Below are 25,980 nucleotides of genomic sequence, written 5' to 3' on the forward strand. Positions count from 1 at the left end.
TACAATAGTTTATCGTGGCATCTCAGAGACAAAGAGCATTAGGGCAGGTCCAGAACTGGAGGAAAGAGGAAACTGAATCACAAATCTTTCCTTGATTATTGAAAAAACATTCAAAATGGAAATGTTTCTACAAGTTCAAATAATTTAGCTACTTTCCTATTGTCACTGGAGTACCATGAAGTAAAACTTACTAGCACTTGTAATGAGTACTACAGAGCTCATTTTTGACCATTGTGTAGATATTTAATTGCCTTGAAATAACGTTTCATTTGATCATGAAGTGTTTATAACTATTTAGATTACAACACACTGTCTAGTCTGAGTGGGGTGCTTTTAGGTAGCACTACACTGACAATAAGAAAATCAAAATAGTATTAGTACTGGTATTACATATTTGAATTTTCCACCCTTTGTTAGGGCATTCCGTAATGCCATCCCACATACACACAGACACGTACTAGTAGACCTTAACTGAAAGTCAAACTCTGCAGGTAAAGACCATGCAAGAGAGCATAAAACAGAATGACTTCATACAGCAGGGCCACAAATACTACCTGGTAGTTGGGACCTGCCAGCCTCAATTCATCAAGGAAACTGAGGAGTATTTTCTGTACATCGTTGATGCTAGGGACAGAACTTGAAGTTGATTTTGCTCAGCAGGGTATGGCTAAAGACTGAATGAGTTGTCTCAGTTTCCTTAGCGATGGAATTGAGATGCAGACAAATAAAACTACCTGACACACAGCATCTCAAAACAATGCTAGGTCTGTTCAAAGCTCTGTCTCATCTTTAAACAAACACAAGAGCCTGATTCAGGCATTCAGACAACGGTACTGCAGCCATAAAAGATAATCTGCTGTCATCTTTTCTTTCAGAAATAAAAGCCTTCTGCTTGCCTCTCAAGATAAGGTAATGTAGTAAGAGTTTCTTTGTCAAAACTGTGAGGTCAAAAGAGTGCTCTGCTATTAAACCTTTCTGTGTCTTAAATTCCTTCCACTTCATATGTCACAGGCTCCTTTCAGTTTTCTCACCTGACAAGGTTCACAGGAGAATACCTCAGTGTCCCAGAGTGACAGGAGTGGAAACATGTGCTTCTCAGGCACCTTTCTCACATTGTCAGAGTGCTTTACTGTAAGTGACAATCAGCCTGATACCATGAGACAAATAACTAGAAATTTTTTTTAAAAAAAAAAAAAAGGATAGAATTATACAGAGAGAGAGCGTAACTTATTTTTATAGTAACTAGTATTCACAAACACAGGAAAGGACAGCCATACGTTGTTACAGTACACAACCACCACCTTCCTATGCTCAGCTCTGACTTGGAACAAGTGTGTTTGGGAGCAAGAGTGGCTCAATTCCCCGCCCCCCAGTTCAGCCCTTGAAGTCCTCCACAAATACCGTTCAAAAAAAGATACCTGCGAATCATATGTGACAAATTTTTTATCCACAGATTTTAAAGTGCTTGATGAGATGACTGTCTTTGCAACCAATATCAAAGACAAAAAAAGGGGAAGATAGGTAAAGTTAAGTGGTATGTCAAATATCAGAAACAAAGTCAGTAGAAGACTAGGAAGACTGTAGACCTTTTAGTTTCTTGTGTCATACACTTGCCACCACACTTCACTGCCTTGTGAACCATATAAAAGTCAGATTGAGTTTTTGTTTTTAACGTGGCAGACCTGTCATCTTGGAAATCATGAGAGTTTGCCAAATGGTTTACCACAGGACACCAAAATATCATCATGTCTCACAATATTAGCACAGGGTCATATTACTCCAACAACTGCCTCCAATAGTTTAACACAACAGTTTATTTCCATAGTTTCTAGTATCATTCCAGTATTGTTTTTATTGCCTTCCTAGCAAAAATGCTGAAAGCCACGAGCTTATGATTATTGAGCATAGTCTACAGATTTTTAGGAAATCAGTTTCTCCTCCTGGTAGACAGCATCACTGAACAGTAACTTGGCTGAAAGAAGTTTGAATTTTAAGGGTCAGCCCTTTTATTTTAAGTTCTTTTTAAACACACTTTTCTGGAATTTGTCATTTACAGTTAGCGATCGATGATTAATTTTCCCTTTTTCAGCTTTGTCCTGGTAGAAGAAGAGAAATAATTTGCAACATATAAAAAAAAAAAAAAAAACCCCAACACATAACTGGTAAATCTTTGTTTAGGCATCTTGTAAAAGTATTTGTGAAGTAGATAAAGGTAAAAGAAGGCAGGCAGCATAGCACTTCGGCAGTCTTCATCTGAGACAGCATTTGAAAGGAGAATGTTTAGATGACAAATTCAAATGTTTTATGTAATGATTTGTGCCTACTCATCTGCAATACCACCATTAACCTAAACAAATTTGCAGTAATTAATTCAGGAGTCAGCTAGTAAAGAGGATGAAGAATCAAATCAAGTTATTTTACAGCAACTCAGGACTTTGTTCCTTCAGACACAAAAGAATTAACAGAAATTGAGAAGTCTCATAGTATTTCTAGTAGGTCCAAAAAAAGTATCTTATACACAACCCGACAAAGATTATAGATTAGGAAAGTTCAGACATTTGAAAGAAAATTGCCTCATAAAACCTAAGTGGTATACACATAAACCCACATTAACTAAGATTAATGAATCTTTTCCATGATCCACAAAAAAATGTGGAAGCCTGTAAACTCCACATACTGTGGATCCATTTTTACAGAACAGAGCAAAAATCAAAACCAGCAAACAGTTCAGAAGGATAACTTCTAGTGTATCCTTAATGCTATGTTATATGTTGGACATCTGGCTAGCTGCTCTTATTTTTATTGCTGTAAGGCACATGAAAGATGCTTCCTTTTGTCCACTGCATAAGCACACGAACGCAAATACTAGGAAACAAAATACAACTCAGACATTTGCAAACAGGCCAAAAGACGCAAAGCCAAAGACATCTAGCTTTTATTGAAGGCTCAGATTGTTTCCTAATTCCAAGACAGATTATGTATCAAATACCATTTCTCAGTGTGTGCACACAACCTGTTGCCAACGCTGGGTGAAACATTAAAATAATAGTGTAGGTATACAAGTACCATATATATCACTTAAGAATAAGCAGGCTCAATGGCCACAATGGATGAATTCTTACAATAAGGAAGCTGAAGTAAATAATTATGACCAGCTGGAGTTCAAATTGCAGTATGATTCCTTTCCCATCCTTTCCCTTTAGGTACCTATCTGCTACTGTTAATTTCAGACCTCTGCTATTGTTCCATTCCTTTTATACCATCACACAAACAAATACACAAGACCACACAGTTCAAAAGGAGGGGGGACTTTCTTTTTCAAAAGACAACATAATCTTATCATTACATGCAGCTTAATTTGCTGTCAGAGTTGACTTCATGAAAAGGATCTGATCAGATAACTTACTTGTGCCGATAACATTTTTTAGAGGTTTTAATAGAAAGTGCCTCTTGCCATATTCTCAATAGATTGGTTTAGGATTAAGCTATTTGAGACCCATGATTGCACAAGTCAGATGAGTAAAGTGAATTTAAGGAGTAAAATGAGATGAGTAAGAGTAAATTTCAAGTTTATTTAGGTTGATGGCATTACTGCAAATAAAGACACATATCATTATACTTTGCATATGAATCTGTCATCTAAACACATTTTCATTTCAAATGCTGTCACAGATTAAGACTGCCAAAATGTTATACTACCTGCCTTATTTTACCTCTGTGTACTTTGTAAATCAGCATAACTGATGGTGATGTTAAAAACTTGGCATTCAAACTGGAACTAAGTCACTCCAATGATTGAGTACCTTATGTTTTTATAAGAAGTCACCAGATTTTAATTCCTTTTGATCCTTTTGATCAGTTTCAAGTCTCTTTCAGTCTCAAAAATAACTAAGACCAAGGTTTTAAAACATAGCCCCTTTAAAAAAAATTCATTTGTTGGAAAATCACAGTATGAATTACAAATAGTTAGCATTACAGGCCACAATACTCAGTAAGAACTGTCATGTTCTTTTGAAAATCTGTCTACTTATCTAGAGTTTGAACTATGGATACAAAAGCCTCTGCTTTTCAAATGGTAACTCTTTTTGAAGATATTTTAAAGATACTTTAAATCAGAACCATAGAGTACTGCATTAATAAATTCTCAGAGACAGAACAGATTACACCATATCTGTCAAGTAGGTCAAATATCACATTAGTAATCCTGTTTTACGGAATGATAAACTGGGAAATGCATTTACAAGGCAAATCATTGGCTGAGCTAGGATTCCTGTCTCACGAACTCAGAAGATGGTATTTTTTTGTAATATTTGTGAAGCACTGAAATATGGTGCCTGACAGAAGTGTAAAGTATGATTATACCTTATGAGTATAGTTTCTAGTGAAAAGCATGCAAAGAGCAGCCAGTAATTAAACACTTGGCACATTTGTCAAAGTAAAATAAGATTAAAGCCAAGCATTTAAGCAAGAATCAAACTTGAAACATAGGAAAGCATTGTTATCAAATGCTTTTAAACAAACTGACACATTTTTTACATGCTTTTGCTTTTAAAAATGTGTCACAAGCCTAATGGATCAAATTAATTCCATTTCTCCAGTCTAATGCTTGATGGCCCCCACTGAAAAGAATAGAATTTGTGAATATATTTGCACACATCCACAGGGTTGCAAACAAACGTATGTCCATGTTATTCAAATGGCATCTTCACATAACCAAATCTATAAGTTACGAGAAACCTCCTGAAAAGCTGTTCTTGAGGTATGACAAATCTCCTTGTGCCTAAGTAATTTATCTAAGCAATCCTTCAGCAAAATGCATCTGTTTACTGACACTCAAAGCCAGGCAGCTTTTGCACTGCAACTACTAAGAAGCTCTCCTTGCCTTATAAGGTGATATTATTTGTTATATAAAAATAAGGACTTGCCAGCTGAAGAGGAAAATGTATTAAACAAGAATGTTTTGCAGTGTGTTCTCATTTTTTTAGTCGCTAGGTGCTTGACTGTATTTTATACTATTAAATTTCTATCCTTTCTATTATTGCTGTCCTCAAGATTATCTCTTTGCTCAGGTAATCTAATCCTCCTCAGTATTGGTGACACTATCCTGGTTTTGTTTTGCACCTGTTTATGAAGTCCGCTTATGAACACTGCTTCACATATCAACATCACTTATGTGTAACAGGACTGTTCCCAAGACTAGGGCCTGAGGCACACCCCATACAGCCTCTCACCATACTTAAATGCCCTTTGTAAGATGACCCAAGCTGGCTAAACAGAAAATTTATTTTTTCTTATCTATCTTCTAATGCATACTATTCCCTTTTGTGTCTCTCTTGAATAATATTTTTCCATGAGGCAATGTACTTTATATGCTTTACTTAAACCTATATATATATTTGATCTGTTACTTCAACCTTGTCTAGCAAATAGTTATCTTATCAAAGACAGATACTGGTCTGTCTGACACAATTGGCTTTTGTTAAAAACACATTGCATTTTATCCAATTTTCCATGTAACTTCATGTCCTTGGATTACCCTTTTCGTTCAAAAGGTGTTCAAAGACTTTGCTTAGTACTGAGGTCAGACTTACATAGCCATCCTCAGCCCAAAATACGTATAATCCTTTGTCCTTAACTACTATCCTAGGTCAAAGCTGTATTTGTACATATAGTTGGGCCTTAACTGTGCTGGTCAAATATTTTCCCTCAAAACTGTTTTCAACAGAAGAAGCAGCTTTAAACTGAATGAAAATGCCCTTGGAAAAATCCGACTTTTCATTGAAGTGTCAGGCATCTAAACCCAGAAATATTTTCATCTGAGAAATCAAAGATATTTCTATTATAAATGTTAATTTAGCATATCGTAGAAATTGTAGTTTGAGTCCCTCACTCTGATCAAAAAGAGCTTTCCTGCATGTCCAACAGTCAAGAACTACTGTCAGAGAATCCAGAATAACACCCACCATCACACTCGGATACAGAAAATCATAATTTAGGAAGGGGTATGCAGAGAGCTCTTGTCTGCAGTCTAGAGGTGTGTATGCCGAAAAATAGCAGAGGGGACTGCTCCAGTACTGCTCTAGAAGAAAATTATTACCTAGAGTGGCAAAAAATATGCGGTTTTAGTAAGGTGTCATAATCCTTCATCTGGGTCATAGCAATGCGCACGGTCGAAATGGATGAAAGGAAATTATCCCTGCAGGGGGTTCCTTTGGGCTGCTGAAGTGAAACTAAGGAGAAGCAACCTCATTTAAGTCTTTTGTGATACTGATACCCACAAGTCACCACGCACTAGCTACCAGCTACTGCCACACTGTTAAGCCTTCTGGATAAGGAGCTAATCGGGTTCCTGGAGGCCATACCTAGTACCTCTCTCTTGCATCTCACTCACTCCCCAGAAGATGAGCATCTGTCCCTGGGAGAGAAATTGTCATGGGCAGAGGCACGGGGAACACCCTGCCCCAACACAGCTTGCTTCTTTGCTGCTGTTTTCCTAGCTCCAGACATCCCCAGCTGATCCCACACACAAGTTTACTCTGGCTGTTTGGGGAGCAGAGGAAGTAGCACCACTGGCCAGGCAAAAAGGAGGGAAAAGCAGCCCTTCTCCAGGAGAAGCAAAGGCTCTGCAAAACACTAGGATGGGAACTGGATAGCACAGGAGTGAAGCAAGGCAGCATGGAGAGAGGATGGTCCCGGCTATCCAGGGTAATATAGGGCCACGCACAAAACTACTATTGTAGATACTGCCATAACCTGGTAATTTTACTACTGTTCACCAGTCATAGACTTTTGTCATCATGATGTTTGTGAAGATTGAGTCTAGTTAACACAGCTTTAAGTCAGCTTCTGTGACAGTACTGAAGGAATCTATTGCCTGGGACACCTATTTTGTGTGACACCTGTAACAAAATAAACATTTGACCCTCTGGAAGCTGTCCATCACTAATCATATCCTGGCTAGGATAGTGCTTTCCCTATGTACCATCAAATGCCTTGCCACAGCATACTAACAACCGTTCTGCAGAGAGAGACAAATCTTTGAACTGGTGTAAATTTCCATGAGATCTTTGAGTGATTTGGAGATATTTTTCCAGAATAAGAGAGAATAGTCCCTTACTGTAATGGTACTTATATATGTAAGAGACAGGAGTTTTTAAAAAAAAAAAAAAAATCAGAATTACTTTAAATCTAAATACCTTGCACACAGCAATTTTCTCAAGATGCTAAATGAGTTAAGTGTCCTCTGCAGTCTGTTGTTGATAAACTTGAAGCTAATGATTATAATTGAGTACAAAGCCAATACAGTATTGTAAAACTCATTCAGGAACTACAGGTTCACACACAAAGATAATGATGTACTTATTCCACTGGTGAGAGAACAAGGAGGAGCTCAGATGATGTTCTTCCACAGAATGTTAGCAAGCTAAATGAAGCAGAGCTAAGTAGAAAGATAGGGTTTAGCAAATGTAGTCACACAGGCATAACCTGGGACAACTAGGCACGTAAGAAATTAAGAAAATTAAAAAAAAAAAAAAGCTTAATTTAAAGATTAAATATTTCTCAGATACTAAGCCAACTGTCTTTCCAGAGGGAATTAACTTGAGTGAGCACTTCTATGACTTTCCTAGTGTCAAAGGGCTTCTGAGGTGTTAACTAATTAAATTCATAAAGCTTAAATTCTAGGCTCCACAGGGCCTTTTACATTATCAAGTCTGAACTCCTGGACATCAGAGACTCTTAAATTTCATCCTGTATTGATTTCAGGAACTTGTGTGAGCTAAAGGATACCAGGTATCAGAAGGTATCCATTCCTGATCAGAAAATATCAGCAATGGACTGTTCATTACTTCCCTTAGGAATCTTTTCCACTGGTTGGTCACTGTTAAAACATCTGTTTTGTGTCTTTTAGCACAGATTTAGCTTATTGTCTGCATTAATTTATTTAAAAAAAAATAATCATTCCAGTATCATGTATTTTTTCATGAAAAGGTAAAGAGTTCATTAAGTCACTATTTTAACTTTTCCTTTATTTTTAATATTTTGGGGGAAGAATGAGGGCTCTCTTCCCAACTTTTTGAAAACCGCTCTAAAACATGGAGCACCACATTGGGCGTGGTATTCCAGCACTGGTCTAACTAGTGTCTAATACAGAAGTATTGGCAGACTAGTTTTATTCTCTAGTCACTGTTTGCATGCATTGCTTTCCTCAAAGCTCATGAGACATCTTGGCATTGCAACCCACAAGCACTGCAGGGAAGTTTGGCCCTCCCTGCTTATTTGTTCTCAGGAATGCAATTAGAGGAAATATATTTGAATGAGACCAGCTTACCACCCAAACAAGGTATGTCTACATGACTTTTCTGTCCTTATCATGATTTAGACTGCATCATCCACATGTTTTACCATCAGCAGCTTCACAGTGGTGAAATTACTGAATATGAAATTTTCTATTGACCCCTCTTAAAACTGCATTAAAACACTCATCAATTCATGGCAGTCCTGCACTGGCAGTTACTATGTCAGGTCTATCAACCAGCCAATTCTTAATCAGTTTAATGCATGTCTTATTCATACTGTAGAGAGCTAATTTTTCATCATAATGCCATTCCAAATGCCTTAACAAAGCTTATTAAATGCAGGTCATTTTTATCCAACTTGTAATTTCATCCAGGGATAAAGTTGGATTTGTCTGACAAGACCTATTTGCTATAAAAACATTCTCAACAGCCTTATATGTAGGTTAAATAGATGTTATTGTTCCTGTGTTACAGTTCTCTTCTTCCTTGAAAGCCACAGGAAAAAAGTTCCAAATACAGCCTAAAATGGTGTATCTCCAAGGGCTACATTACAGAGGTTGAAGAAGGTTTCTAGTACCAAACACTAGAAAATAAGAGTTTATTTTTAAAATTTATATTATGTGATTTTAAACTAATTATGATTCACTAATGCTGGGCTGGTCTGTCTTTTTTCTATATATGTAATTTCAACAATTTGCAACATTAAGCCAATTTGATACTTAGTGCCCAGATTCCAGAGTAAACAGGGTGAAGATAAATGTAATCTGGTTTTAAATCATTTCTTGAAAATTTAAATAATATCTAGTGCAAGATAGTAACAATTTCCAATTTTGGCAAAACCAAAACATTTATTTGACCCTTTTCTCTTCCCTATTTCTTTTTCATTTTTTCCTAGAAGAATTTGCCTTTAACCTTTCAGGCAGCTGATTTCCTAATACAGCACTGCAAGCTCTATATCTTCTAAGAGAGTACCTTGATGCCAGCCATTTCTATACTGCAGTGTTACATAAAATTCATTAAGTACTCAAAAAATGACTGCTACTGCTAAGGTACCCAGTAAACTTAGCAATATGTTTTAAGTTTCCACACTTTCTACATGTTTTTTGGGAGGTTGGGGTCATTTTGTTTTGGTGTTTTGGTTTTGGGGGGTTTGGTTTGGTGTGGGAGGGGTCTTTTTTTTGTTTCTGTTTGGTTGTGGGGGGGATTGGGGGGAGGGTTTGTTTGGGTTTTTTGTTTGGTTGGTTTGGTTTTTTTAAGGTACCCATCATGGATTTTGATGCAAAAAAAACTATTAGAGGTTATCATCCTCCTAGTAAATAATAGGTGACCTTCAATTTGGATTATTAATTAATAAGACAGAAATCTAGATGTAGTGGTCCACACCAGGGTACTGGAAAGCCTTGCTAATTCAGGTGCCTGCGGCAGTATTGCATGCCTCTGTGACAGGAGCTTGGAGGGCTACATGACCTCAGTCACTGGTTGACATGCCAAGGAGTGCCTTGCCTTGGGAGTCTTAATGGTGAAGCTCTAGACAAGAGCTTATTATAGTTCAACACGAACGATTCAGCCCTTAGACCACACATAACTGATACCACCTCAGTTAGAAGAGCAAATCAAACTAACCTATATTGTATTCAGATTTTCACTTCCAAACACCCTACAGGACTCATGTAGTTCACACACAGTGAGTCTGGCCCATTGCCTTAGCTCATATTGAAAGCAGGAGGCATGTCATACCTGCTGCTGCTCAAAGCTCTTTCACACTTTGAGAAACACAGGTCCAGACAAGATTTCAGTTCTTTGCTTGATCTTCTGTTCTCTACTAGCTGTGCTAGTGCTAGAGCTAGTGCTCTGGTTGTTACTGAATTAGCTCTAGCTATACCATTGCAGAAGATCCGTTATTTATAGGGCCAGGCTATCCATGCTTCTCTCACAGGCTTAGAAGTCATTTCGGTATCTGCCAGGTCTTAGACATAGGCATTCCTGGAAACCAAAGCAAACAAGGCTGCTAACAAATTCTGAAAGCTGAAGCCCCAGAGAAGAAAGGACAATGCTTTGCCTCCCTTCCACAACAAACTGCAGAGCTATGTAAACATGCTGGAGGGAGTTAACTGCTCTGCTGAAAACAGGTGCCCTCTACATGCAACAAAATTTTGGAATAACTTGGAGAAGTCAAGTGCCTTCAAGTGACCAAATTCCTTCTTACGCTTTCTCACAGGAGTAAAACAGATCAATGGGCTTAGCTATCCAAATGTTGTCATCCACCCAAGCTGTAATCAACAGCCAAGCAATAATTTTAAAGTTCACTGAATCAGAACAGGCCAAACCTCTACACAAAAAAAAAAAAAAAAAGGCAAGTGACTACATCAGTTTTATGTGGGGAAAAAATAGCTGTGAAAAAAGAAAATAAACAGCATAAGTTCACACAGAGTTAGGCTTCTGAATACAAATCTAGGTCTGAATCAATTAAAATGTGAAGGTATTTGGAAACAAGCCATTAGAGTGAAACCTGAGTGACAAACAGTTTTGAAATCAAATCTGGATTAGGAATTGAGTGCAGGAGTTGTCAGAGATGGGAAAGGAAAAGAAAAGCAGTGATCTCAATGAATGTGTTTCTTAACCAAATCACATTCACGGAACAGCTACACTTGCTTATGCACGGTATAGCTGGCTTTTGTATCATGAGCAACTCATGACTGAAACCCCAATAGCTGACCTCTCCATCTGTAATGAAACACTGAGAATGAGAAAACCTTATGCTCATTCATGCTGCACTGTACTTTTCCCCACCTCTATTATTGCCTGTATTTGGGTCAGTGCCAGCATTAGTACATGTGCACAGTGTATTGCACCGATAAACAGAAGGGAATGATGCCAAATTAAAACAAAAATATCTTTCATAATCTGTTTCCAGAATCTTTCACTGGAAGCATAATGAACTGTCAGACATGAGGTAGGCAAGCTTTAAGAGACTGGCTTAACCTCTCTGAGACTGAGGCCTGACGAATACCTGCAACACCTCTAATAACATGTCAAAATAATCCATTAAAAAGAATTACAAAAGCATTTTATACTTTAGCAAAACACAGCAATGACAATATTACAAGGGCACAGATTTCCTTGTACTGTGGCAGATCCATTATTTACCATCACACTGATGTTCCAGCAGCAGATGGAAGAAATAAAACCCTCCAAGTATGTCTTGTGGGTTGTACAGAAAAAAGTGGGGGAATTCCCTCACCCCTCCCAGAGGCCTAAGGTCTGGGACCCCCTGTTGCCTTGGGTTGCACAGGTGTAATTGTGTTACAGGATCTGATTACACTTCCCTTTATCACTGACTCTGTGATTTCTTCAGGCAATTCAGCAATACCTGCTTTAAAATCGTACATCTTTCTGTTTGCCTGGAAGTGAATGCCCTTTAATTTCATTAAGTTCCCATGTTCCTTTAAAAACGTAGTAAAAGAGAAGAAAGGCTTACAAATTCTCATTGCAGCTTCTCATCTGGAATAGCTTTGCAAAACTATATCCCCTTCAAATCTTCACTCTAGCAAAAATAATCTTATTTTTCCACCTATATCTAACCAAACCATAAAAGTCACTTGTCACAGTTGCAAAGATCTATCTTGTTCCCACCCCACCCATCCAACCCCAGCCCCATGTCTCTCAAACTTCCTCCGTCACAGCACACTGTCCTCACTCAACATATTTTTCTCTAGCACTCACAGGCTTGCAGGAAAGCCTTTCATGCAAAGATAGATATTAAGAGTTTGGTTATCCCGCTCCAGACTAGTATGGTGATGGGAGAGCAGTGAGATGAGCCATCCCAACTGGAAGTCTAGTGCTAGTTTTCCCTATTTCTGTTTTATATTTGATAAGCTTCTCTGCTGATCAAAAGACAGTTTGATGTCTTTCAATATGTATCCTCTGTACTGTTATTTTAATCTGCCACTGTTCCTAAACAAAATATCTGGTTTTACCTATTTAGAACTTGAAAGTGTAATATTAGGATAAATACCTCACATTTCTTTCACTCCTAGCAGTATAAAAGCTGTTATTAGCCGTGTTCAGTAAAAATTTTTTTTTTTTCCCCCCTAGGATGTCTGCCATAATTCCTTATCCTCAATTGTTCTTTGCACTGAAATTTGCTTACCTCTTAGGGTACATTATATCATGATGGTTTTCTAACTGGTCTTTCTCTGTTTCAAAATCTCTTTGCAAGAGCAAAGATCTGGCTTGCCAGAAGGCTGCTTTCTTTGCATGGCAGTGGAACCTATTCCTGTGCAACATGTCTTCACTTCCTCAACACTGAGCCCTCCACTTCTTAATGTGCTTTCTTCACAAACCTATTAGAGACTTCCAATCTCATCCAGCCAGCTAATTGTGCATGTAACATGGGTTACACATTGGAAAAAGCTGCTGGAGAATCTGAAGACTTAATCTTTGAACCAATCTGCTCACAGGACTAGAGATTCTCAGAGGATATATTAAACTAAACAAGCTTTCCATTAACAAGGCTTTACAAAGGCTCTCAGTGGCTCAGGTCGGCATAGGGAGATTAAAAGACTGCTTTTTTTAAGTCACTCCCAGCACCTCTTACTCATTACCTAACTGGCCAGAAGTACAGCACATTACTGAGTAAAATACTCTTCTGCAAAAGTGCTAAACCATGTTCTCATCTTGTCACACAGGTTTTGAATCTATTTCCATATGTGGAATGAGTATGGTTTCTCACAACTGTACAAATAAGCAATAATATAATTTCATGACTACATTGTATGTTATCCTGTTGCTGTCAGCTTTGTCATGGGCTTCACACAGCACAGGTCACGTTGGTGCCCTGCTTTTATGTTCTATAGGGATACACACATCCCTGATCACAGTTCTGTTTGTACACTCATACTGGGCCAAGAGAATAGCTCTCTGGTCTACCTTCACTACTGTACCACGCAGTTCTCAAAAAACTTTTTCAGAATTTTCATTTTCTTTTGAGCTACTGTTCTCTTCCCTTCTGGCATGACACCCATCTCCTTATTTACTCTTTATTTGACAGTCTTCTGATAGAGGAAGAGAGATTCTGTTATTTTTATACAGATCATCCTCCCCCCCGCCCCCCCCCCCCCAAAAAAAAAGATACAGTGAATTACCACTTCTCTTTCTCTGTTTTTGTCAGCATCTTTACAAACACAAGCAAGCATCAGAATATAAGACACATTGTTCCTCCAAGCCTTCCTCCATGTTCATAGCTCATCCTTCAACAAAATTGTGCAAGAAAAGAAGTTCTTTACAGGATTTTTCACATAGGGGATTATATTTTCCTTTCAAGTTGTACCTTTATAACTGTGAGAGCATCCTCTGAATCTTGGCAATGCAGAAACTGGAGATTTGTCAAAAAACAGTCCCCACAGATCTGTGAACTATTTTAACTGTTACTGTACAGCTATATCTATGTAATGATGAAATATCTGATCTGACTTCATGAAAAAAAATGCCAAATAATTATTTTCCTGTTTAAGTATAATTTTGGTGCACTGGCTTTAGCTCTCAATCCATGTCACCAGAGGGCCATAGCAAGAATATTACTCCAGCTGTTGCTTACAAAGTTCTAGCGGCCATTTTATTGCCTTGCTTTCATTGTAGCATTTTAGTTTGAGCAGAATGATGCCCACCTTGTTTGGAAAGTCTCATTCACATTACTGTCTTGCTACCCATTCCTTCCACCACCCTCTTGGTCCCCAAGTTCTCCTCTCCCAGGGTAGAGGCACTACAACCATTGCTACGTTCAGTACCTGTCTTAGTAGGTGCAAATTCATTGTGCCTGATATCATTTATTGATGAGAGGTTTTTAAAGACTTTATAGCTTTCACTTTATTTGGATCAGACCTTTTCTCTCTTCCTCTATGATGTGATTGAAGCAATTAATTTGATCAAAACCAATTTGTACTTGTACTTCACTGCGTTTAATCTTTAAGGTTTATTCTCCCTGCATCTTGCAAAATTATTAGATTTGTGGTGCCACTGGTATTAGATTGTCATTAGCAAGGCATGTAACCGCTGCCAGTCTTCATTCTTCACACATCTGTTTTCTGGAATACTTCTCGGGCAGATGGTGATGCCAAGGACATTCTCATGAAACATAATCTTCCACATAGAGTGCAGAAATCCCTGCTAACTTGCTTGCTCTTCTACATTCGTTCCCTCTGCCAGTACCAGGGCTGAAGCATTTTGTACAACAAATGCACTTCATGTGAAGAGCTTGAAAGTGATCTCATCTGAGGCAGCTGGCATCAGAGTCTTTGTAAGGCCCTAAGGGTCTATGCACAGGCAGGTCACACCAGTGTTCATCCTTTCTAATGCAATAATTTAGCTTACTCATGCCAATGGTATCTCCAGTTTTGTAATCACGCTAAAGATGTACCGTATGCAGAAGTTCCTTTTCTGCAGGAAAAGAAACCCTGCTGCCAAGCCACAGACAGACCTGTTTTGAAATGTCCTGAGAAATTTTGCATGCCTTCAAAGGTGCCAGGAAATCTTTTTAAGTTTTCTCTGAGGTGAAATTTCTTTTTATGAATTCCATGGTCATTCAGTTTTCACAAGCTTAATGATTTTAAAGTTTTTATTTCTGCTGCTGGCTTTGATGCCTTATTTATTACACAGAAATTCATATCATTTTTATCTTTTTTTTCTTCTAAATGCATTTAATAGAGTATTTCCTAATTATGAAGATGGATGCCTTTCATACACTCCTAGTTTCCTTGGTATGGAGGATGTTGTGTTTGGTTTCTTATATTTTGCCTCAGGGGTGCTATTTTCTTATGTCCTGAAGTGAGATTCATTTCACCCAACTTTAGATACTTAATTATGAGCCATCTAAGTCTAATATAGTTGTCAGACCCTTTTATAGTCAATAAAGGGAAAGAAACTCATCCTAGTTTCAATTCATTCCAATTAACTCCAGCACTGCAGGATGAGACTAACCACCTTGGGATTTGAACGTTTCTCTTTGTTGATGATAAAGTAAGACTGACAGATTAGATTTCTTTCAGATATCCAGACACCAGGTGTCTGAAGATAGGGGAGATGAATCCTACCAATGATGTCGACTTTGAATCACATTTTTCTGAAGTCAAAGTCACATTCATGTCATCAATGCTGATATCACTAGTGCAACAGAGTCTTCTCTCTTCATTGTGTGTGTAGCTGACTTATGCGTCTCTGTTGGTGCATTTTTTTTTTTTTAGTTGGTTGTATTTTGGTTGGGGTTGGGTTTTTTTTTTGTTAGATGAAGGATCATTTCCTTGTTATTATACAACTGATATCAGGGAGATTCTTTCTTCTTCTCTTTAGCTGCCTCACGTAGTCTGCATCTCCCAAAGCTCTTTCTAATGTTAATTTGTCTGACATTTTGCCTGTTCATATATTCCTTTTGAATCTTATATGAGTATTCTTCTATCCCTTTGCATGCCCTATCCTTCTGTTTTCAAGAGTAGCTGCATTACCCGCTCATCAATTGTATAAGCAAGTCTCCATTTATGACTTGGATTTTTTTCTTTGCATGGAGGTGTTACATTCACGATATAATAGGCTTCAAATAACTTGAGTAAGATGTCTCCATTTTCATCTCTGCTTCAGTGAGCTCACAACTAGAAGCCCATGGTCTGCAAATATTCGAGACATTTCACTCTGCAAACTAGAGAACAAGCCAATTCTCAGTCTACAGCTACTTATCTATAAAAAGACCTGACTAAGATCAATTCTATTAACTCCCTCCATTTTGCCCACATCTCTGCAATGCTTCCAGTTTCAAAGTTGAAAGCAGCAAATTTTTAGCCATATTCTGCATAAAAGCCAGAGTTAATTCTTTGGGTCTGACATGACATCTGGCTCTAGAATCTGACAGTCAGTCTTTCCTGTAAAGATGCATTGAACTAGTTTTTACCACCACCCTCCCTGATCTGACATGAGACAGACAGACAGAATGAATCTTAAAAAAAAAAGACAGGCCTGATTATTTGACTTTGCAGGACTACAGTATGATTCCATTTATCCTCAGTTGTTTAGTATTTTAAGTTACAACAGCAGTGGGAATTTTAAATTTTTTTTTAAACCACTCCATAAAAAGAGAAGAGTCACAAAGAACTAGAGCAGAATTCACTAGTAACAACTATAAGTTAAAGTATCATTTATACCAGATTTGGTGAATCCTTCTCAGCTTTCTCCACAGTGCAGATTATCTTTACATGGTTATCTTTACACATTAAGTCACTGCAGATCTCATGGTCTTTTCAAAAACATACCTGCTATTGTAACAACTAAAACGAATATAACCATGCCCTGTGCTTTTCAACCAGTCTACGCTGATAACTCCCAATCCTCTGAAAAAAATTCCATGGTACATGAGAAAACATCATCCTCTCTTGCAAGAGTGAGGAGGAGAGACCCCTCTAAAAAAGCCTCTCCTTCTTCATGTGATTTTAATCTGCTGTGCATGCACTTAAGACCTGGAGATGTCTCTGTGCCTCACCAGCTCAGTCATGCACACAAGCTGTTGTATAAAGCAACCCAATAATCTCAGTCAGCTGCTAGCAGGAGTCAGCCACGTGCAGAACTTAGCCAGATAATCAAAGTTTCATGGTTTGCCTGCTCCAACTTAAACACTATCAAAATGAAAATGTTTGCTCTTTAGGCTATCACATAGCTAATATCAAAATCATTCTCAAAAAAAAAAAAAAAAAAAAACCAAAAAAACCAAGGAACAAAACATCTGTCCTTACTTACCTTTTCAATAGAAAATATTGAATGAACAGAAGTGTCATCTTTTCTTTGATACCTTTCTTATGTATGTTTTTTCACAAATACAACCAAAAGTAATATTAAACTCATTACATAACTAATTCACAAACTCAGACTTAAATAAAAATATTCATGAAAGGAACACTTTAAAATAAGAGTCTGCAAACCTCAAGAAATCTTAAAAACATTGCACAGTGGATGGATTCTGGGAGCGGTGACATTTACCTCTAGAGACTTATGCCTACAACAGAAATATAGCACCTAGCAATAGAATATTAAACAACATAGTTTTAACAAGTATGTATTTATAGCACAGTTTGATATAGGAAAATAGTCTTCGGGGGGAAAAAAAAAAAAAAAAAAATCACTGTGTGTAATTTTGACTAGTATTGTTACCTGGAAATAAAGGTCCCGAAACCAAAAATGGTTTTGAAAGGAGATATTGCTTTATTCTGCGTAGGGTGCAAGGTGGAAGAATTCCACAAATCAAGCACACCAAGTTCGGATTCCATTCCCTTATTTATACATTGAATATACAATTTCCACACCTTTCAAATCATTAACTTGTCTTTGTGCGCTCATCTTCATTGGTTAACAGTTTACTCGCGTAGTCTTTAAAGCCATAGTGTCTTTTTAATTCACTGCGCTTGCGCAGGAGGAGTGGGGGGGGTACTTGCTTCAGTCCTTAATCAGGTCGGTGGTCGCGATCTCCCCCTGCCCGAATTACCTCTTACCCAGTTTCTCCTATTTTGTGCATGCCCATTTGTTCTACCATCCCCTTATTTTTGAAGGTCAGCAACCAGCTGCTTAGCCATCCTCCCTTCCTTCTTCCATTTTATCAAGGTAGCAAAATATGCTTCACTGCTACTCAAGGACTATATTTCATTAGTATAACAAGATCTACTACTTAAAGGCAACAGTATCACAAGAATTCCTCTACTTTGGGGCTTTTAAATAGTAAATATTATAGTGTGAGCATATTTGCCTTTGGGGAGAATTGGATTACCTTGAGTGACAGAGCCCCCATCATGCAATGAGGCAAAAGGCGAAACACCTTCTGGGCCAAATGCGGGGCTTTAGAGCTGAAGCAGAGCTGCCATCCGTATTTCAAACTGTGGCGCATCTTCTGCTTTGCTGGAGGGTTGTGGGGGGTGTTTGGTTTTGGTTTTGTTGTTGTGGCTGGTTTTTGTTCCATTCCAAACTACAAGTTAGTTCTTTCTTACTGCTACGCATTTCAGCAGAGCCACAGTTGGACTAGGACACTGTTCCTCCAACAAGAGAGAAGTGAACCTCCTTTAAGTCTGAGTCAAAACAGCCACAACATTTCTGCCAGAATATTTTTCCCTATTTTAGCACGCTAATGCCATTTTATCAGAAAGATAAATAGTTATTTTTACCAACATTCTCAAAATTTGGACAGAACATGTCAATTTAATAAAGTGTGGTCATTTGATGCTTATTGGCTGAAAGAACAGAAATTCTGAGATTCTGATCTTTCATCATGATATAATGCAAAAACTATTTTGAAATTGCAGAATTTTCTGCATAGTGGAAACCCTAGATGTTCTGCAATATGGCTAGTGCAGTAGTGTTTCTTATCAAGATTACCTGAGACTTCTCACTTGAAAAGCCTGGTTCAGGTTACCTGTACTTTTGTGAAACAGTAGCTATATAGGAGGAAAATTTCCATAATACATGTTTGTTTCTGGCATAATGTTTTGGGGGGGAAAAAAAAAAAAATAAAGCTCACACAATTCCATTGTTTTGTTCCTGATAAATCCTCATGAGATTATTTTTAAATGCACTATACTTAGAGCAAAGACATCATATTCCACCTGGAAATGCCTTTTGCCATTTCTTTGAAACTCCAACCTAAACTAGGTCACATACACTTTCAAAAAGAGAGCAAAAAACATCACCACAAAACACCACCAACCAAAAAAAACCCCCTCTTGAATTTCAAGAGCTAAATTCCAAAGGTCCTGTTGCCACTGAGCACACTGTACCCTCCCACAGCCCCTATTTGAATTGCTCAGCCTCATCAGCCCCAGCAGACAACCTGCCTGTAGTTCAGCTTTAGGCTACAGTGTTCAGACACTTGCCCAGTGTCATCTGCAATGTCATTGCCTTCTTTGCTTATTGCTGTGTGGTACAGAAGAGGACTGAGTAAAACTCAGAAGACACAGAGGCTGAACCAGGAAGGAGTAAGCAGATTTAGATGTTGAGTCTGGTGTCAGTGAGACAGGAAGGGTGAAGAACTGTGCCTGGCTAGTGGCAAGGGAAGACTGGAACTGCCTGGGCAAAGGGATGTTCAAATAGCAGTGAGGGGACCCAGGGTAAACATTTCTGGGCACGTGAACTGAGAGTGGAAGCCTGGAGATATGGGGAATCAATGAAAAAATTGGTATTTGATTATGAAAGTAAGACATGCTAATATGCCAGTACTGTATACAGATTAAAATGCTACACATGTGCCTATACAGGCATCCCAAATTCAGTTTCCCAACTTAGAAGTTACCACCTTTACAATATTAATAATATTCTTCAACACAGTATGTTGTATGGTGTAGAATCTGAGACATGCAGGTGGGCTGTTCTGCCCATGGAGGGCTGAAGTGCAAATCTAAAAATGGGTTGATTGATACAATGTTTTCCCCACTATCTTTTCCCTATCCCTGAATTAGGGAGGCATGAATTTGGTTTGGCAGTAAATTCTGAGTTATGCAAAGAGGGTTACACTTAGTTTCTTCCAATTTTTAAAGCAGCCTTAGTGTAAAAATCTACCTTTTTCTATTACACAATTGAAATTATTTCTCCCTGGAGGTGCTGGGAGATGCAACCAGAGCAGCTGGAGTGTGATAAGACTTCTTGCCAGACTTAAAATGCTATAGACCCATGTCTGATATACTTTTGAAATGCCAGCACTGCACATGGATTAGAATTCCTCTTTCATGCTGCACTGAACGATGTGATTACGTCTGTAATACTACAGAGCAACTGCGTCAACAATAAAGAGGAAACATTTATGGCATAGGTTATTAAAACAATGAAAAACAGTCCAGTGCAATTTAAGTTCCTTTAGTGGGCTGAATAATAACTAGTTAAATAAGGAACAAAGAGATAAATAATTTATTACAGAATCAGAAGCATCACAACAAGCACAAGAAAATTGTCTTATAGAATCATAGAATCATAGAATCGTTTAGGTTGGAAAAGACCTTTAAGATCATCCAGTGCAACCATTAACCTAACACTACCAACTCCACACTAAACCAATCAAGGGTAGACTAGACTAAACCATGTCCCAAAGTGCCACGTCTACCCATTTTTTGAACACTTCCAGGGATGGTGACTCCACCACCTCTCTGGGCAGCCTGTTCCAATTCTTGACCACCCTTTCCATAAAGAAATTTTTCCTAATTTCCAACCTAAACCTCCCCTGGCGCAGCTTGAGCCCATAAAAAAAGTTTCTGCATCTCAAGAGGCTTCAAACCAGAAGCGTGGACAATACACAATAAAAGTGTTAGAGCAAATGCAAAAGGAAGGGGACTTAGAGGACCTGTTGCAGCCCAAAATGAAGCCATCACTCAACTTAAAGATCAGTGTACACACATAGCAATCAGTTAAACACACCAGACACAAAAGTTTATGCTAAAAGTGGTGGTGGCTCAAAAGATGGCAGCCTACTGTGGCAGGCGAGTAGATGACCTGTTTCAGCATGCACCCTCTATTCCTATCTGATGTGGTGCTGGGCTTCATGCAAGCATGGGTGGAAAACAGGACTCAAATTTTTACTGAGAGGTATAAAAGCTCATTATAGATATGAGGCTGCTTAGAAGTAAGGCCTAGCTCAGAGATCGTCAGATTATGGAGGGAATGTAGAGTAATATTCATCTTCAGTTACTTGTTCTGGAAGAGAATAAAAGAACAGAGTAGACAAAACTCAGTATAATCAAATACAACTTCCATTACAAGCCTGTATTTTTCATGCTAGGTCTGAAAACTCAGTTCAAACAATTCAAGTTGTTTGTACTAACAAAGCCAATATTTCCAAACATTAAAAACTTAGAGAATTAGGCTCCTGCTTCCATTTTTGGCCTTTTAATTAGGTTTTTCTGAAGTGCTAAAAACAAAACTCTAATTGATGGCTTTCATACATTGCTCTTTAATAATAGCTCTTAACTGCTTGACACTTTAGAGGTTTCAAATAAGATTGGAGTGGATCAGAAAAGGATTGTTTAGTTTGATTTTGCTTTTACAGAAGAAAGAGGATCTAAACTTTACCTACACAATTTGATCCCATGAGATTCCCATGTTGATCATGGTTCTGATAAGAATTTATATTAAAATCTTGCAATCTTTTTTGAAATAGGCTCAATTAATTTTTCCACACTAACTCAGTATATGATGTTGGATGAAGGAACCACACAATCTTCTGACAGATGCAATTTAATTTTAAAAAAAATACACAAATGCACACACACAAAACCCAGATACTATAGAACAGCTTCCATGGCTGTAGGATAGAGGACAGCAGAGCAAGTTATTTAGCCTTTCTATCTGTAATTGAGATCATAAGGATGTTTTACATAACAGTTTCTTCAGCATACAGGATTTGTACTCTGTGTGTATAGCAGTGATACCATAAACAACCAATAATGAATGAAAAGGAGGCACTGGAACAGTTAGGTTTAAGACCCCTGTTACTTACTCAGTATTTCTACAATATTGCTGCAGAGCTCAAATCACTATTCAATTTTACATTTGTTCCTTTCTTCTTCAAGGAGGCAGAGAGAAAGAGTAAGGGAGAGAGCACAAGCAAGAAAGAGGGAGAAAGGAGCAGGGGGGTGAGAAAGTGGGACAACAATCAATAAAGCAAATTTTCCCTACCAGCAAAAGCAGCTGACAGACCTGCTTCCCAAAGAACACTGAAAATTACTTTGCGAGTAAAAGTAGCATAGAAGATAAGTCAACCTGAGGGGCTCATGGGAAAGCTGTTATTGACAGATACAAGGATGATATAATTGCTCAAGATGAGCAGGTTTTTCTTTTATCTCAATAAAGCACTTTTGGATGAAAAGATTGGAAAGACAGGTGCGAGACAATAGCATAAAGCCTGTTCCTAATTTATTCACATAATTTTATGTAAAGGAGCATTGGTGTATGAAGTGTAAAACAAATGTGTTGAATGCTGAAAATAAAGTATTACAGAGAACAACTTATGTACACTCCCAGAGATAAAGAAACTTAATATTTGATGAAATATACTTTGCCTATTGAAGAAATGCACTGATTTTACAAAAGGCTGAGTGTATGTGTTTAAGAAAATGTTCACCACTGTTCTTACATAAAGTAGCCAATACAGTTGCATCTTAAATTGTTTCCTGTTAAAATTGCATAAGACCACACTTACAGCAAACAGTAGATGAGAATAAGAAACAGGATAATCTAGTACACATTTCCTCTCTTCCAGCTCCTACTACATCTATGTATCCCACAACATATCCCCTTCAGCCATTCTGGTACCCTTCAAGACATATTTTGAGCATCAAGTGGTTTGGGTTTGGGTTTGGGGTGGGGGGTGGAGACGATGATGTTGTTACTGAAAAACATTAGACAAGACTGATGACAGGTGAACATATGCAGTAACTGGTGGGTAAAGAGATGGTATTTTCTATGTTTCCATTCAGTTAGATGATTCCCATATGCTTTAAAATGACATTTCTTTGTATAATAGAGAAGCATGTTAGTATCAATATCTGTATGGGAAATATCCTTTAACAAACTTCGCAGATACCTAAAACCTATCTTAACCCACGCCGGTCCACCTCTCACAACGACATTACCTGAATGGTGTAATCCTGTTGCCAGGCTTCTGACCAGCCCCAGTGCATATGGCGTAAGTACCTAGCTTGGTTAACTGTATTTAAGGTGTAATCCAAAACCTGCCATACTCAATGAAACACTTCAGTAAAGTTCCTTTTCCAAAGCTTATTACTTTTAAGGCTAAGAATTCCACAATTTCTTCAGGGTTGCAGAGAAGAAGTCTTGGAAGGGGCAGTGCTACATTTTCAAGAATGGCCACTAATACTGTGAGCTTCAAATACGAGTGACATGTTCTAAATAATTCAGCCAGATGCTGAAAGTATTGGCTACCCATCAGTGATATTTGAGCACTGAAATTATCTTAAAGATCTGAAGGGTAGGTTTCTTAACACTGCTCAAGAGCAGAACATGGTAAGCAACTATTTGCTTTAATCAACACCAAGATAGTAAATTAACACCTGAAAAAAGAAAAAAAAGCAAATAATGAAATAAAATTTAAGTGGAATTGTATCAGACTTGTTCTTCATTTAAGTTTTAACAAAAATCCTCCTCAAGAGTCGCCCTTTCACTGATCTTTTTCTTTGTTCGAATACAGGATCAACTGAAGGATGATAACACAGATTATATCATAAATAATGATGAATTGACTGAAAACTATGAATCATCTGCTCACATACCAGTGCCAACACAGGACAGAACAGGCTTCACCCAGGCTATGGGCAAGGAAGATATTAATGAAGGAGACCTAGGATTAGGAGGGTACAAACTCCAGCTTGAACACACTGCTGGTCAACCCCAGATGAATTCATTGGCATGAACAGTGTAATGTTAATCACAAGAAATAAGACTAAAACAAAGAAATAAAAGATACTATTATGTGAACAAGAGGCTAGAAAATGTACTAATCACAAAAAGAAAAAATAAAAGAAAACAGATTTTACCAACTAAATGCCTGCTTCCCCCAGGAAAGAGTCTACCATCATCCATATACCTACAACAATATACAGGTTCTCTGACTAAAGCAGTTTTTACACAAATTCTTTGTCCAATGAGTATGTGATCTAAAAATACTTAAAACATGCATTGCAGCACCTCAGTCTTGATAGATCAAGCTCCTTCATGCTCACAGTATAGACTTTTCCTGACAACTAGCCCAACACTTGCTTTCTAAATGCACCTAATAGCCTAGTCCATATAGGGTTGGCACCAGGCTGCCATAAACTGAATGTTGATAGTAGGAGATATTGAAGTCTGAAATCAGCAACAGACCCCCTTTTATTGCTGCACTAAATGCGCATGACCACTATTTAAACAGTAGTTATTCCACAAAGCATTTGTCATTACAGCTTCGCAGCACACAAAGCTTACATGCTGGGACAAGTTGTTGTTTTGCAAGATCATTCTAAATGTATGCTTTAAGAAGTCCACTGTTTCATTTCTTATTGTTCAAGGAAAGTGAGTTGTTTCTAATCAAGTATTTCTGCAAAACAGCTATATCTTAAGACTGACTGCTCCAAGGATAAATTTGTCGATCTCTCCATTTATGCTGGGCACTCAATATCACACTAGTGATGAGGACAGTAGTGGTTAGATATTAAAAAAGGACAGTTTAGGTATGAAAGTATTAATTGTGTCTGAATAAACACAGTAACTGGGTAAACAAGTGGTCAACCATACATACAGCTAGCTGCCATATACTGTTATCAAGCATTAGCACAGATCAGCTTTTGCACATATCAGCTAAGCAGTGCAAATACAGGGATAGAGCCAGGCTTTTGTTGTTAGAGCACATGCCTTTTCTCACCGCAAAAGTTTCAACTAATTGTGCATGATAATGTTCCTAAGAAAGGTAAACCATGAGGAGTTTTTAAATAAGGATAATCTTAATACACAAAGACAATGAGCAAGGAAGAAATTTGTAAACTATAAGAATAAAAATCAAGCCATCTCCATGAATTATCATAAAGCTGAATAGTTCTGGATTTCACCACAGATGGAAGCTGAAATACAAACTTGATTATATTTAAGTTTTAGTCATTCCTTTCCAGGCTAATTAATTTCTGGTTAAATGTGACTCTGGAACAGCTGTTTTAAGCATAAATTTGAACATTGGAGTTCTATATGCTGTTATGAAAGATCAGAAGCTTGAACTGGCATTTTATTTTCCTCTAAACACTGATCAAGGAACTTCAAAGGATCTTAATCCTCATGTGATTTAAAACAAATATTCAGGCATGATAAGTTCTGAGAAGTAATGAATTTCCAACTCCCTGCTTTGCCTTGTTTAGCTGCACAAGGTGAGAAAAGATGCACAGCACGTTGCAAGAAGTGATGGAGAATGGGTGAGGAGGTAAGGTTTTATGGCCTAGTACTGTGCACCCTACAGCATGCAGTGGGCGACAGCAAAGATAAGAGGAGGCAGGATAAGCAGGAAGAGACACACTGCAGTGAGGTGAATATGTGGCAACACAGCGAGAAGGTATTATCACAGACGGGTGCTAACAGTCCTGATTTCAGTAGCCACCGTTTCCAATTTCAATCTTCAGAAGTAGTGAGTGCATGTCACCAGGCTTCCTAAGCTCCTTGGGGAGCATGGATCCCAGTCCTTAGACTGCTGCGGTATTACGAAGATGCAAAGCTGTTTTTCACAACTGCTACATGAACTGGAAACAACAAGCTCTTCACCAACAGTTCTGCTCTTAGATTCTACTCTGAAATGCATCCTGCAGCATACGCTGCCGGGTTTTTACTGATTTATTTATTGTGCCTATGTCAAAATTTCTCACACTTGTGCAACATGATAAATGGAGAGCTCTAGGGTCTGAAATTCTCTGTTTGTCAGAAAAAGTCTGTAGTGAATACTCTCCACACTGTTCTGCCCGCATGCCTTAAAGGGCTACTTTACTCAGTAAAGGAAGTCATCTCTTGGAACAGAAAAGTGCATACTTCACATCTTCACAGGTCAAATTTTTTATGCTAAGACTGTCAAGAGGCTGAATCAGTGGTCCCAGCAGGATGGGTATTTATCCTCTAACACCATGCTCAGCAACCAAAGTATCATTGGCTT

General features: G+C 38.0%; 1 protein-coding gene across 1 annotated transcript in view; it reads left to right on the top strand.

Annotated features, from left to right (window-relative positions):
- Positions 1-23,765, top strand: part of SLC9A9 (solute carrier family 9 member A9) — a 215,758-nt gene extending 191,993 nt beyond the window's left edge. Inside the window, exons 16-17 of the mRNA XM_075717165.1 lie at positions 22,881-22,986; positions 23,509-23,765. Coding sequence (XP_075573280.1) covers positions 22,881-22,986; positions 23,509-23,730 — 328 coding nt within the window. The 3' untranslated portion in view covers positions 23,731-23,765. The remainder of the gene's footprint in view (positions 1-22,880; positions 22,987-23,508) is intronic.
- The last annotated feature ends 2,215 nt before the right edge of the window (positions 23,766-25,980 follow it).

The sequence above is a fragment of the Pelecanus crispus genome, chromosome 9 (assembly GCF_030463565.1).
Source record: "Pelecanus crispus isolate bPelCri1 chromosome 9, bPelCri1.pri, whole genome shotgun sequence".
NCBI classification, from domain to species: Eukaryota; Metazoa; Chordata; class Aves; order Pelecaniformes; family Pelecanidae; genus Pelecanus; species Pelecanus crispus.